Raw genomic sequence first — 15,281 nt, 5'->3', positions numbered from 1 at the left:
TGTATCTAATAGTTACTGTATCTAATGGTTACTGTATCTAATGGTTACTGTATCTAATGGTTACTGTATCTAATGGTTACTGTATCTAATGGTTACTGCACTTTATCTAATGTGTAATGTACTGTATCTAATGGTTACTGTATCTAATGCTTACTTCACTGTATCTAATGGTTACTGTATCTAATGCGTAATGTACTGTATCTAATAGTTACTGTATCTAATGGTTACTGTATCTAATGGTTACTGTATCTAATGCGTAATGTACTGTATCTAATAGTTACTGTATCTAATGGTTACTGTATCTAATGGTTACTGTATCTAATGCTTACTGTATCTAATGCTTACTGCACTTTATCTAATGGTTACTGTATCTAATGCTTACTGTACTGTATCTAATGCTTACTGTATCTAATGGTTACTGCACTTTATCTAATGTGTAATGTACTGTATCTAATGGTTACTGTATCTAATGCTTACTGCACTGTATCTAATGGTTACTGTATCTAATGGTCACTGTATCTAATGGTCACTGTATCTAATGCGTAATGTACTGTATCTAATGGTTACTGTATCTAATGCGTAATGTACTGTATCTAATGGTTACTGTATCTAATGCGTAATGTACTGTATCTAATGGTTACTGTATCTAATGCGTAATGTACTGTATCTAATGGTTACTGTATCTAATGGTTACTGTATCTAATGGTTACTGTATCTAATGGTTACTGTATCTAATGGTTACTGTATCTAATGGTCACTGTATCTAATGCGTAATGTACTGTATCTAATGGTTACTGTATCTAATGCGTAATGTACTGTATCTAATGCGTAATGTACTGTATCTAATGCGTAATGTACTGTATCTAATGCTTACTGCACTTTATCTAATGGTTACTGTATCTAATACGTAATGTACTGTATCTAATGCGTAATGTACTGTATCTAATGGTTACTGTATCTAATGCGTAATGTACTGTATCTAATGGTTACTGTATCTAATGCGTAATGTACTGTATCTAATGGTTACTGTATCTAATGCGTAATATACTGTATCTTGTAGATTCCCAGTCAGGTGGGTAGCTAGAGTACTCTTTCTTTTTGTCTGGACTGTTCTGCTGCTCAGCACCATTTTGTTTCCCTCAGGTGTTACCAGTCTTGAAGCAATGACATCATACACTAGAAGTGTTATCTCTCCCTGGCCTGTTGCCATGACTGCGGCTTTTCCCACAGTGCACCTCGTCAAACCTCTAAACGCTATTGAATGCCCCCAGAAACATTGTATGGGTCTATATTGTATTATACCATGAGAAAAATCTCTTTCCTCTCCTCTTTCTCATTCCTATCTGTAACGTTCAGTATATATTATCTTCCTGATTTCCTCCCGGTGTTAGTTCTGACTCTCCTTCTCTCTCTCCTTCTCTCCTCTCTCTCCTCTCCCCTTTCTCTCTCCTCTCTCCCCTTTGCTCTCCCCTTCTATCTCTCCTCTTTCTCCTTCTCTCTCCCCTTCTATCTCTCCTTCGCTCTCTCCTCTCACCCCTTCTATCTCTCCTCTTTCTCATTCTCTCTCCCCTTATGTCTCTTCTATCTCTCCTCTTTCTCCTTCTCTCTCCCCTTCTATCTCTCCTTCGCTCTCTCCTCTCACCCCTTCTATCTCTCCTCTTTCTCATTCTCTCTCCCCTTATGTCTCTTCTATCTCTCCTCCCTCCCCTTCTCTCCTCATCTCCCCTTTCTCTCTCTTCTCTCTCCTCTCTCTCCTTCTCTCCTCTCTCCCCTTCTATCTCTCCTTCGCTCTCTCCTCTCTCCTTTTCTCTGTCCTTCTCTTTCTCCTTCTCTCTCCTTCTCTCCCCTTCTATCTCTCCTCTCTCCCCTTCTCTCTCCTCTTATGTCTCTTCTATCTCTCCTTCTCTCTCCTTCTCTCCCCTTCTATCTCTCCTCCCTCCCCATCCTCATCTATCTCTCCTCCCTCTCCTTCTCTCTCTCCTCTCCCCTTTCTCTCTCTTCTCTCTCCTCTCTCTCCTTCTCTCCTCTCTCCCCTTCTATCTCTCCTTCGCTCTCTCCTCTCTCCTTTTCTCTGTCCTTCTCTTTCTCCTTCTCTCTCCTTCTCTCCCCTTCTATCTCTCCTCTCTCCCCTTCTCTCTCCTCTTATGTCTCTTCTATCTCTCCTTCTCTCTCTCCTCTCCCCTTTCTCTCTCTTCTCTCTCCTCTCTCTCCTCTCTCTCCTTCTCTCCTCTTCTCTCTCCCCTTCTATCTCTCCTTCGCTCTCTCCTCTCTCCTTTTCTCTGTCCTTCTCTTTCTCCTTCTCTCTCCTTCTCTCCCCTTCTATCTCTCCTCTCTCCCCTTCTATCTCTCCTCTCTCCTCCCTCTCCTTCTCTCTCTCCTCTCCCCTTTCTCTCTCTTCTATCTGTCCTCTCGCTCCTTCTCGCTCCCCTTCTCTTTCTCCTTCTCTCTCCTCTCACCCCTTCTATCTCTCTTCTATCTCTCCTTCTCTCTCCTTCTATCTCTTCCAAGCATTTCGCTACACTCGCATTAACATCTGCTAACCATGTGTATGTGACAAATAAAATTTGATTTGATTTGATTTGATTCTCTCTCTCCCCTTCTATCTCTCCTCCCTCTCCTTCTCTCTCTCCTCTCTCTCCTTCTCTCTCCCCTTCCATCTCTCCTCTCCCCACTTCTATCTCCCCTTCTATCTCTCCTTCTATATCCCCTTCCATCTCCCCTTCTATCTCTCCTCTCTCCCCTTCTATCTCTCCTTCTCTCCCCTTCTTTTTCTCCTTTTTTCTCCTCTGTTCTTCTCTTTCTCTCTCATTCTCTCTACCCTTCTCTCTCCTTCTCTCTCCCCTTCTCTCTCCTTCTCTCTCCCCTTCTCTTTCTTTCTCTCTCTCCTTCTCTCTCCTTTTCTCTCTCCTTCTATCGCCCCTTCTCTCTCCTCTCTCTCCTTCTCTCTCACCTCTCTCCCTCTTTCTCTCTCTCCTCTTCTCACTCCCTTTCTCCCTGTCTGTCCATCAGTCTTCGCTGGGATGGGTCCCCTCCTCTGTTACCACGGTGACCACTGCTCTCTGGTCGTCATAGAAACATCAGCCGCATCAGTCATGTTGTTTCCCAGGAAAAACAAGATATATATTTTTAGAAGCTCTTCTAATATCCATTGTGCTAAATCAGTTTTAATGAGCCTGCTTTCTCAACAAAGATCGCCTTTTGTTAAATGTGTCTATGTGTCTTTACTGTAAGGTCAGCTACTGTGATTCTACCAAGAGGTCCAGTAACATGACAGCACTCTTGTCCCTCACAGAGCTCAGCTGGAGAGGAGGAGGAGGAGACAGGAGGAAGCCAAGAAGCACCTGAGACAGCACCTACGGTGAATATCTCTCTTTTTTGTTTTTAAATTGAGTTTGATGGTCTGGGGGTCCGAATAGAATGACAAATAATTAGTAGATTTGTAGCAAATTGACATGAAGAAGCCCAAACAGATTTTTTGTTTTACTTTACTAGGCAAGTCAGTTAAGAACAAATTCTTATTTTCAATGGCGGCCTAGGAACAGTGGGTTAACTGCCTGTTCAGGGGCAGAACGTCAGAGTCAGTAGTGACTGTAGAGTCAGGGTCAGTAGTGACTGTAGAGTCAGGGTCAGTAGTGACTGTAGAGTCAGGGTCAGTAATGAATGTAGAGTCAGGGTCAGTAGTGACTGTAGAGTCAGGGTCAGTAGTGACTGTAGAGTCAGGGTCAGTAGTGACTGTAGGGTCAGTAATGAATGTAGAGTCAGAGCCAGTAGTGACTGTAGAGTCAGGGTCGGTAGTGACTGTAGAGTCAGGGTCAGTAGTGACTGTAGAGTCAGTGTCTGTAGTGACTGTAGAGTCAGAGCCAGTAGTGACTGTAGAGTCAGAGCCAGTAGTGACTGTAGAGTCAGAGTCAGTAATGACTGTAGAGTCAGGGTCAGTAGTGACTGTAGAGTCAGGGTCAGTAATGACTGTAGAGTCAGAGTCAGTAATGACTGTAGAGTCAGGGTCAGTAGTTACTGTAGAGTCAGGGTCAGTAGTGACTGTAGAGTCAGGGTCAGTAATGAATGTAGAGTCAGAGTCAGTAGTGACTGTAGAGTCAGGGTCAGTAGTGACTGTAGAGTCAGGGTCAGTAGTGACTGTAGAGTCAGGGTCAGTAATGAATGTAGAGTCAGAGCCAGTAGTGACTGTAGAGTCAGGGTCAGTAGTGACTGTAGAGTCAGGGTCAGTAGTGACTGTAGAGTCAGTGTCTGTAGTGACTGTAGAGTCAGGGTCAGTAGTGACTGTAGAGTCAGGGTCAGTAGTGACTGTAGAGTCAGAGCCAGTAGTGACTGTAGAGTCAGAGCCAGTAGTGACTGTAGAGTCAGAGCCAGTAGTGACTGTAGAGTCAGAGTCAGTAATGACTGTAGAGTCAGGGTCAGTAGTGACTGTAGAGTCAGGGTCAGTAATGACTGTAGAGTCAGAGTCAGTAATGACTGTAGAGTCAGGGTCAGTAGTTACTGTAGAGTCAGGGTCAGTAGTGACTGTAGAGTCAGGGTCAGTAATGAATGTAGAGTCAGAGTCAGTAGTGACTGTAGAGTCAGGGTCAGTAGTGACTGTAGAGTCAGGGTCAGTAGTGACTGTAGAGTCAGGGTCAGTAATGAATGTAGAGTCAGAGCCAGTAGTGACTGTAGAGTCAGGGTCAGTAGTGACTGTAGAGTCAGGGTCAGTAGTGACTGTAGAGTCAGTGTCTGTAGTGACTGTAGAGTCAGGGTCAGTAGTGACTGTAGAGTCAGGGTCAGTAGTGACTGTAGAGTCAGAGCCAGTAGTGACTGTAGAGTCAGAGCCAGTAGTGACTGTAGAGTCAGAGCCAGTAGTGACTGTAGAGTCAGAGTCAGTAATGACTGTAGAGTCAGGGTCAGTAGTGACTGTAGAGTCAGGGTCAGTAGTGACTGTAGAGTCAGGGTCAGTAATGACTGTAGAGTCAGGGTCAGTAGTGACTGTAGAGTCAGGGTCAGTAATGACTGTAGAGTCAGGGTCAGTAGTGACTGTAGAGTCAGAGTCAGTAGTGACTGTAGAGTCAGAGTCAGTAATGACTGTAGAGTCAGGGTCAGTAGTGACTGTAGAGTCAGGGTCAGTAGTTACTGTAGAGTCATGGTCAGTAATGAATGTAGAGTCAGAGCCAGTAGTGACTGTAGAGTCAGAGTCAGTAATGACTGTAGAGTCAGGGTCAGTAGTGACTGTAGAGTCAGGGTCAGTAGTGACTGTAGAGTCAGGGTCAGTAGTGACTGTAGAGTCAGGGTCAGTAGTGACTGTAGAGTCAGAGCCAGTAGTGACTGTAGAGTCAGGGTCAGTAGTGACTGTAGAGTCAGTGTCTGTAGTGACTGTAGAGTCAGGGTCAGTAGTGACTGTAGAGTCAGAGCCAGTAGTGACTGTAGAGTCAGAGCCAGTAGTGACTGTAGAGTCAGAGCCAGTAGTGACTGTAGAGTCAGAGCCAGTAGTGACTGTAGAGTCAGAGTCAGTAATGACTGTAGAGTCAGGGTCAGTAGTGACTGTAGAGTCAGAGCCAGTAGTGACTGTAGAGTCAGAGCCAGTTGTGACTGTAGAGTCAGGGTCAGTAGTGACTGTAGAGTCAGGGTCAGTAGTGACTGTAGAGTCAGAGTCAGTAGTGACTGTAGAGTCAGGGTCAGTAGTGACTGTAGAGTCAGAGCCAGTAGTGACTGTAGAGTCAGGGTCAGTAATGAATGTAGAGTCAGGGTCAGTAATGAATGTAGAGTCAGAGCCAGTAGTGAATGTAGAGTCAGAGCCAGTAGTGACTGTAGAGTCAGATTCAGTAGTGACTGTAGAGTCAGAGTCAGTAGTGACTGTAGAGTCAGGGTCAGTAGTGACTGTAGAGTCAGGGTCAGTAGTTACTGTAGAGTCAGGGTCAGTAATGAATGTAGAGCCAGTAGTGACTGTAGAGTCAGAGCCAGTAGTGACTGTAGAGTCAGAGTCAGTAGTGACTGTAGAGTCAGAGTCAGTAGTGACTGTAGAGTCAGGGTCAGTAGTGACTGTAGAGTCAGGGTCAGTAGTGACTGTAGAGTCAGTGTCTGTAGTGACTGTAGAGTCAGGGTCAGTGTGACTGTGGAGTCAGGGTCAGTAGTGACTGTGGAGTCAGGGTCAGTAGTGACTGTAGAGTCAGTCAGTAGTGACTGTAGAGTCAGTGTCAGTAGTAACTGTTGAGTCGGAGCCAGTAGTGAATGTAGAGTCAGAGTTTGTAGTGAATGTAGTCAGAGCCAGTAGTGAATGTAGAGTCAGAGCCAGTAGTGACAGTAGAGTCTGTAGTGACTGTAGAGTCAGAGCCAGTAGTGACTGTAGAGTCAGAGCCAGTAGTGAATGTAGAGTCAGAGCCAGTAGTGACTGTAGAGTCTGTAGTGACTGTAGAGTCAGAGCCAGTAGTGACTGTAGAGTCAGAGCCAGTAGTGACTGTAGAGTCAGTAGTGACTGTAGAGTCAGAGCCAGTAGTGACTGTAGAGTCAGAGCCAGTAGTGACTGTAGAGTCAGAGCCAGTAGTGACTGTAGAGTCAGAGTCAGTAGTGACTGTAGAGCCAGTACTGAATGTAGAGTCAGAGCCAGTAGTGACTGTAGAGTCTGTAGTGACTGTAGAGTCAGAGCCAGTAGTGAATGTAGAGGCAGAGCCAGTAGTGACTGTAGAGTCAGGGTCAGTAGTGACTGTAGAGCCAGTAGTGAATGTAGAGTCAGATCCAGTAGTGACTGTAGAGTCTGTAGTGACTGTAGAGTCAGAGCCAGTAGTGAATGTAGAGGCAGAGCCAGTAGTGACTGTAGAGTCAGGGTCAGTAGTGACTGTAGAGCCAGTAGTGACTGTAGAGTCAGAGTCTGTAGTGACTGTAGAGTCAGTAGTTACTGTAGAGTCAGAGCCAGTAGTGACTGTAGAGTCAGTAGTTACTGTAGAGCCAGTAGTGACTGTAGAGTCAGAGCCAGTAGTGACTGTAGAGTCAGTAGTTACTGTAGAGTCAGAGCCAGTAGTGACTATAGAGTCTGTAGTGACTGTAGAGTCAGAGCCAGTAGTGACTGTAGAGTCAGGGTCAGTAGTGACTGTAGAGCCAGTAGTGACTGTAGAGTCAGAGCCAGTAGTGACTGTAGAGTCAGAGTCAGTAGTGACTGTAGAGTCAGAGTCAGTAGTGACTGTAGAGTCAGGGTCAGTACTGACTGTAGAGTCAGGGTCAGTAGTTACTGTAGAGTCAGGGTCAGTAATGAATGTAGAGTCAGAGCCAGTAGTGACTGTAGAGTCAGAGCCAGTAGTGACTGTAGAGTCAGAGTCAGTAGTGACTGTAGAGTCAGTAGTTACTGTAGAGTCAGAGCCAGTAGTGACTGTAGAGTCAGTAGTTACTGTAGAGCCAGTAGTGACTGTAGAGTCAGAGCCAGTAGTGACTGTAGAGTCAGTAGTTACTGTAGAGTCAGAGCCAGTAGTGACTATAGAGTCTGTAGTGACTGTAGAGTCAGAGCCAGTAGTGACTGTAGAGTCAGGGTCAGTAGTGACTGTAGAGCCAGTAGTGACTGTAGAGTCAGGGTCAGTAGTGACTGTAGAGTCAGGGTCAGTAGTGACTGTAGAGTCAGTGTCTGTAGTGACTGTAGAGTCAGGGTCAGTGTGACTGTGGAGTCAGGGTCAGTAGTGACTGTGGAGTCAGGGTCAGTAGTGACTGTAGAGTCAGTCAGTAGTGACTGTAGAGTCAGTGTCAGTAGTAACTGTTGAGTCGGAGCCAGTAGTGAATGTAGAGTCAGAGTTTGTAGTGAATGTAGTCAGAGCCAGTAGTGAATGTAGAGTCAGAGCCAGTAGTGACAGTAGAGTCTGTAGTGACTGTAGAGTCAGAGCCAGTAGTGACTGTAGAGTCAGAGCCAGTAGTGAATGTAGAGGCAGAGCCAGTAGGTACTGTAGAGTCAGGGTCAGTAGTGACTGTAGAGCCAGGAGTGAATGTAGAGTCAGAGCCAGTAGTGACTGTAGAGTCTGTAGTGACTGTAGAGTCAGAGCCAGTAGTGACTGTAGAGTCAGAGCCAGTAGTGAATGTAGAGGCAGAGCCAGTAGTGACTGTAAAGTCAGGGTCAGTAGTGACTGTAGAGCCAGTACTGAATGTAGAGTCAGAGCCAGTAGTGACTGTAGAGTCTGTAGTGACTGTAGAGTCAGAGCCAGTAGTGAATGTAGAGGCAGAGCCAGTAGTGACTGTAGAGTCAGGGTCAGTAGTGACTGTAGAGCCAGTAGTGAATGTAGAGTCAGATCCAGTAGTGACTGTAGAGTCTGTAGTGACTGTAGAGTCAGAGCCAGTAGTGAATGTAGAGGCAGAGCCAGTAGTGACTGTAGAGTCAGGGTCAGTAGTGACTGTAGAGCCAGTAGTGACTGTAGAGTCAGAGTCTGTAGTGACTGTAGAGTCAGTAGTTACTGTAGAGTCAGAGCCAGTAGTGACTGTAGAGTCAGTAGTTACTGTAGAGCCAGTAGTGACTGTAGAGTCAGAGCCAGTAGTGACTGTAGAGTCAGTAGTTACTGTAGAGTCAGAGCCAGTAGTGACTATAGAGTCTGTAGTGACTGTAGAGTCAGAGCCAGTAGTGACTGTAGAGTCAGGGTCAGTAGTGACTGTAGAGCCAGTAGTGACTGTAGAGTCAGAGCCAGTAGTGACTGTAGAGTCAGAGTCAGTAGTGACTGTAGAGTCAGAGTCAGTAGTGACTGTAGAGTCAGGGTCAGTACTGACTGTAGAGTCAGGGTCAGTAGTTACTGTAGAGTCAGGGTCAGTAATGAATGTAGAGTCAGAGCCAGTAGTGACTGTAGAGTCAGAGCCAGTAGTGACTGTAGAGTCAGAGTCAGTAGTGACTGTAGAGTCAGGGTCAGTAGTGACTGTAGAGTCAGGGTCAGTAGTGACTGTAGAGTCAGGGTCAGTAGTGACTGTAGAGTCAGTGTCTGTAGTGACTGTAGAGTCAGGGTCAGTAGTGACTGTGGAGTCAGGGTCAGTAGTGACTGTAGAGTCAGTCAGTAGTGACTGTAGAGTCAGTGTCAGTAGTAACTGTTGAGTCGGAGCCAGTAGTGAATGTAGAGTCAGAGTTTGTAGTGAATGTAGTCAGAGCCAGTAGTGAATGTAGAGTCAGAGCCAGTAGTGAATGTAGAGGCAGAGCCAGTAGTGACTGTAGAATCAGGGTCAGTAGTGACTGTAGAGTCAGTAGTGAATGTAGAGTCAGAGCCAGTAGTGACTGTAGAGTCTGTAGTGACTGTAGAGTCAGAGCCAGTAGTGACTGTAGAGTCAGAGCCAGTAGTGCATGTAGAGGCAGAGCCAGTAGTGACTGTAGAGTCAGGGTCAGTAGTGACTGTAGAGCCAGGAGTGAATGTAGAGTCAGAGCCAGTAGTGACTGTAGAGTCTGTAGTGACTGTAGAGTCAGAGCCAGTAGTGAATATAGTGTCAGAGCCAGTAGTGACTGTAGAGTCTGTAGTGACTGTAGAGTCAGAGCCAGTAGTGACTGTAGAGTCAGAGCCAGTAGTGAATGTAGAGGCAGAGCCAGTAGTGACTCTAGAGTCAGGGTCAGTAGTGACTGTAGAGCCAGTACTGAATGTAGAGTCAGATCCAGTAGTGACTGTAGAGTCTGTAGTGACTGTAGAGTCAGAGCCAGTAGTGAATGTAGAGGCAGAGCCAGTAGTGACTGTAGAGTCAGGGTCAGTAGTGACTGTAGAGCCAGTAGTGAATGTAGAGTCAGATCCAGTAGTGACTGTAGAGTCTGTAGTGACTGTAGAGTCAGAGCCAGTAGTGAATGTAGAGGCAGAGCCAGTAGTGACTGTAGAGTCAGGGTCAGTAGTGACTGTAGAGCCAGTAGTGACTGTAGAGTCAGAGCCAGTAGTGACTGTAGAGTCAGAGTCTGTAGTGACTGTAGAGTCAGTAGTTACTGTAGAGTCAGAGCCAGTAGTGACTGTAGAGTCAGTAGTTACTGTAGAGCCAGTAGTGACTGTAGAGTCAGAGCCAGTAGTGACTGTAGAGTCAGTAGTTACTGTAGAGTCAGAGCCAGTAGTGACTATAGAGTCTGTAGTGACTGTAGAGTCAGAGCCAGTAGTGACTGTAGAGTCAGGGTCAGTAGTGACTGTAGAGCCAGTAGTGACTGTAGAGTCAGAGCCAGTAGTGACTGTAGAGTCAGAGTCTGTTGTGACTGTAGAGTCAGTAGTTACTGTAGAGTCAGAGCCAGTTGTGACTGTAGAGTCTGTAGTGACTGTAGAGTCAGAGCAAGTAGTGACTGTAGAGTCAGAGCCAGTAGTGAATGTAGAGGCAGAGCCAGTAGTGACTGTAGAATCAGGGTCAGTAGTGACTGTAGAGTCAGAGCCAGTAGTGACTGTAGAGTCAGTAGTGACTGTAGAGCCAGTAGTGACTGTAGAGTCAGAGCCAGTAGTGACTGTAGAGTCAGGGTCAGTAGTGACTGTAGAGTCAGTAGTGACTGTAGAGTCAGAGCCAGTAGTGACTGTAGAGTCAGGGTCAGTAGTGACTGTAGAGTCAGTAGTGACTGTAGAGTCAGAGCCAGTAGTGACTGTAGAGTCAGTAGTGACTGTAGAGCCAGTAGTGACTGTAGAGTCAGAGCCAGTAGTGACTGTAGAGTCAGGGTCAGTAGTGACTGTAGAGCCAGTAGTGACTGTAGAGTCAGAGCCAGTAGTGACTGTAGAGTCAGGGTCAGTAGTGACTGTAGAGTCAGAGCCAGTAGTGACTGTAGAGTCAGGGTCAGTAGTGACTGTAGAGTCAGTAGTGACTGTAGAGTCAGAGCCAGTAGTGACTGTAGAGTCAGCCAGGGAATACAGAAATGGATTTCACATGACTGGGAATACAGATACAGGTATAAGGTGAAGGCGGTGGATGAATGGCACAAAAATTGGCCTCAGGATCTCGTCACGGTATCTCTGTTCATTCAAAATGCCATTGATAAAATGCAATTTTGTTCGTTGCTGTACCTGTACCTGTCCATACCATAATCCCAACGCCACCACGAGGCACTCTGTTCCCCACATTGACATCAGCAAACCCCTCGCCCACACGACACCATACACATGGTCTGCAGTTTTGAGGCCGGTTGGATGTGCTGGCAAATTGTCTAAAGCGACGTTGGAGGCGGCTTACAGTAGAGAAATTAACAATCAATTATCTGGCAACAGCTCTGGTGGACATTCCTCCAGTCAGCATACCAATTGCACGCTACCTCAAAACTTGTGGCATTGTGTTGTGTGACAAAACTGCCCATTTTAGTGGCATTTTATTGTCCCCAGCACAAAGTTCACCTGTGTAATGATCATGCTGTTTAATCAGCTTCTTGATATGCCACACCTGTCAGGAGGATGGATTATCTTGGCAAAGGAGAACTGCTCACTAACAGGGATTTAAACACATTTGCAAGAAATACAATTTTTGTGTGTATGGAACATTTCTGGGATCTTTTATTTCAACTCATGTAACATGGGACCAACACTTTTACCTGTTGCATTTATATTTTGTTGTTCAGTGTAAATACCAAGTCAGAGCCTAGGACAGCCCCTACTGCAGCGCTGGAGCACAGATGCATCCCAGACACTAGGGCCCTGGTGGAACTAGACTACACTGAGGGGCTGATGACAGGGTCTAAACATACCAACAAAGTGAATACACACCACAAGGGAGCTTTATAGTCAAACTAAGACCGTGTCCACTACAAAAAAGACAGTTACAGACAGTGATATTATTATAGACAGGTCTGTCGGCAGTGTCAGGGTTGAGGCCAAAGAAAACCTTGGTGACTGAGCTAGAGTCATACAGAGTCAAACAGAAAGGGCGTTCCTAGCTCAGTGCTGAAGCTCATCTTTGAGCTTTCAGCCTTCCTCCTTCCCCTCAGATCGCTCCAAGATAGCCTACCTCTTCATGCTGATGTCCGGGAGGGCATGGGCTACTGCCATGTGGGAACAACAGCCGGCCATATGCACTAGTCTGGAGGGGTTCGTGGGAGAAGTGAGGAAGGTCTTTGATGCCCCCCGGAAGCTAATCCAGCTTCGGCAGGACTGCCGCAGTGTGGCAGACTATGCGGTGGATTTCCGCACGTTGGCACTGTTCGATATGTTCCTGCTTAGCGTCTCAGAGGAGGTCAAGGACAAGCTTGCAGCCCGGGAGTTACCTACAGAGCTCGATTGCCTCATCACTTTGACCATCCGTATCGATGGGCGATTACGGGAACGACAGAGGGAGAGTCACCGCTTCCTGAGCCTATGTCACTATGCAGAGCTGGGCTGTCAACAGCAGAACGGCAATACAGGATCGACACGAATAGTTGTCTGTATTGCGAGACTCTTGGTCATTTCGTGTCCTCTTGTCCTTTAAAGAAACCAGGCTCACCAGTAGGAGCAAGTATTCTCGTGGGCCATATGGAGAACGTTCCTGCTTCCCCTGCTCACGCCATTCTGCTGTGGGGAGACCAGTCCAAATCTTTCTGGGTTCTTGTTGACTCTGGGGACGACGAAAGCTTTTTGGACGCTACCCTGGTCTACTGGTGCCATCATGGGCTGAAGCCCGTTCTGCCACGCCCATTGCCTAAAGTCAGCACAACCTGCCCCGGGATGTCGGAAAGTGCCCCAGACCTCTCCGCCATTCCCACGGAATACTAGGACCTCCGGGAGGTGTTCAGCAAGGCCCGGGGCACATCACTTCCACCGCACCGATCCTATGACTGCGGGATTGACCTTCTCCCTAGCACCAAGCCACCCCGCGGATATCTGTACTCTCTGCCAGGACCGGAGACCAAGGCTATTTATTTTATTTTATTTATCCATTATTTTACCAGGTAAGTTGACTGAGAACACATTCTCATTTGCAGCAACGACCTGGGGAATAGTTACAGGGGAGTGGAGGGGGATGAATGAGCCAATTGTAAACTGGGGATTATTAGGTGACCGTGATGGTTTGAGGGCCAGATTGAGAATTTAGCCAGGACACCGGGGTTCACACCCCTACTCTTATGATAAGTGCCATGGGGTCTTTAATGACCTCAGAGAGTCAGGACACCCGTTTAACGTCCCATCCGAAAGACGGCACCCTACACAGGGCCCTGGGGGCATTGGGATATTTTTTTAGACCAGAGGAAAGAGTGCCTCCTACTGGCCCTCCAACACCACTTCCAGCTGCATCTGGTCTCCCATCCATGAACTGACCAGGACCAACCCTGCTTAGCTTCAGAAGCAAGCCAGCAGTGGTATGCAGGGTGGTATGCTGCTGGAAGACCTACATTGGGGCCTCCCTAGCTGCTGGATTTATCCGTCCCTCTTCCTCTCCCGCCGGCGCAGGGTTCTTCTTCATGGAGACAAAGGACAAGACCCTGCGCCCATGCATTGACTAGTAGGGACTCAATGACATCACAGTGAAGAACCGTTACCCGCTACCACTCATCTCCTCGACCTTCGAGCTGCTACAGGTGGCCACTGTGTTTTCCAAGCTGGATTTACGGAACGCCTACCACCTGGTGCAGATACCAGAAGGGGATGAGTGGAAGACCTCCATCAAATCAAATCAAATGTATTTATATAGCCCTTCGTACATCAGCTGATATCTCAAAGTGTTGTACAGAAACCCAGCCTAAAACCCCAAACAGCAAGCAATGCAGGTGTAGAAGCACGGTGGCTAGGAAAAACTCCCTAGAAAGGCCAAAACCTAGGAAGAAACCTAGAGAAGAACCAGGCTATGTGGGGTGGCCAGTCCTCTTCTGGCTGTGCCGGGTGGAGATTATAACAGAACATGGCCAAGATGTTCAAATGTTCATAAATGACCAGCATGGTCGAATAATAATAAGGCAGAACAGTTGAAACTGGAGCAGCAGCACGGCCAGGTGGACTGGGGACAGCAAGGAGTCATCATGTCATCATGTCAGGTAGTCCTGGGGCATGGTCCTAGGGCTCAGGTCCTCTGAGAAAGAGAGAATTAGGGAACGCACAGTTAGATTCACACAGGACACCGAATAGGACAGGAGAGGTACTCCAGATATAACAAACTGACCCTAGCCCCCCGACACATAAACTACTGCAGCATAAATACTGGAGGCTGAGACAGGAGGGGTCAGGAGACACTGTGGCCCCATCCGAGGACACCCCCGGACAGGGCCAAACAGGAAGGATATAACCCCACCCACTTTGCCAAAGCACAGCCCCCACACCACTAGAGGGATACCACCAACTTACCATCCTGAGACAAGGCTGAGTATAGCCCACAAAGATCTCTGCCATGGCACAACCCAAGGGGGGGCGCCAACCCAGACAGGATGACCACATCAGTGAATCAACCCACTCAGGTGACGCACCCCTTCCAGGGACGGCACGAGAGAGCCCCAGTAAGCCAGTGACTCAGCCCCTGTAATAGGGTTAGAGGCAGAGAATCCCAGTGGAAAGAGGGGAACCGGCCAGGCAGAGACAGCAAGGGCGGTTCGTTGCTCCAGAGCCTTTCCGTTCACCTTCCCACTCCTGGGCCAGACTACACTCAATCATATGACCCACTGAAGAGATGAGTCTTCAGTAAAGACTTAAAGGTTGAGACCGAGTTTGCGTCTCTGACATGGATAGGCAGACCGTTCCATAAAAATGGAGCTCTATAGGAGAAAGCCCTGCCTCCAGCTGTTTGCTTAGAAATTCTAGGGACAATTAGGAGGCCTGCGTCTTGTGACCGTAGCGTACGTGTAGGTATGTACGGCAGGACCAAATCAGAGAGATACTGTAGGTAGGAGCAAGCCCATGTAATGCTTTGTAGGTTAGCAGTAAAACCTTGAAATCAGCCCTTGCTTTGACAGGAAGCCAGTGTAGAGAGGCTAGCACTGGAGTAATATGATCAAATGTTTTGGTTCTAGTCAGGATTCTAGCAGCCGTATTTAGCACCAACTGAAGTTTATTTAGTGCTTTATCCGGGTAGCCGGAAAGTAGAGCATTGCAGTAGTCTAACCTAGAAGTGACAAAAGCATGGATTAATTTTTCTGCATCATTTTTGGACAGAAACACAGCCAGTGGCCACCATGAGTATTTGGTCATGCCCTTTGAACTCACCAATGCCCCTGCTGTGTTCCAGGCTCTGGTGAATGGTATTCTCAGTGAAATGTTGAACCAGTTCATCTTCGTCTACATTGATGACATCCTCATCTTCTCCCGCTCCCCTCAAGAACACTTGCTCCACGTCCAGCTGGTCCTTCAACGCCTTCTGGAGAATCAGCTGTTTGTCAAGGCAGAGAAGTGCGAGTTCCATCGCTTCACCATCCCTTTCTGGGTTACATGATCTCTGCTGGGAGTGTCCAGGTGGATCCC

The 15,281-nt window shown here is 47.2% G+C and overlaps 1 protein-coding gene across 5 annotated transcripts in view; it reads left to right on the top strand.

Annotated features, from left to right (window-relative positions):
• Positions 1–15,281, top strand: part of LOC112242352 (band 4.1-like protein 3) — a 117,903-nt gene that overhangs the window by 90,652 nt on the left and 11,970 nt on the right. For all 5 annotated transcript variants that reach the window (XM_042329179.1, XM_042329176.1, XM_042329177.1 and 2 more), the window contains one exon: positions 3,293–3,358. In XM_042329179.1, the coding sequence (XP_042185113.1) occupies positions 3,293–3,358 (66 nt within the window). The remainder of the gene's footprint in view (positions 1–3,292; positions 3,359–15,281) is intronic.

Source organism: Oncorhynchus tshawytscha, linkage group LG10, assembly GCF_018296145.1.
Source record: "Oncorhynchus tshawytscha isolate Ot180627B linkage group LG10, Otsh_v2.0, whole genome shotgun sequence".
NCBI lineage: Eukaryota > Metazoa > Chordata > Actinopteri > Salmoniformes > Salmonidae > Oncorhynchus > Oncorhynchus tshawytscha.
The sequence above is the reverse complement of the archived record's forward strand: the minus strand, read 5'-3'. Positions and strand labels throughout refer to the sequence as shown.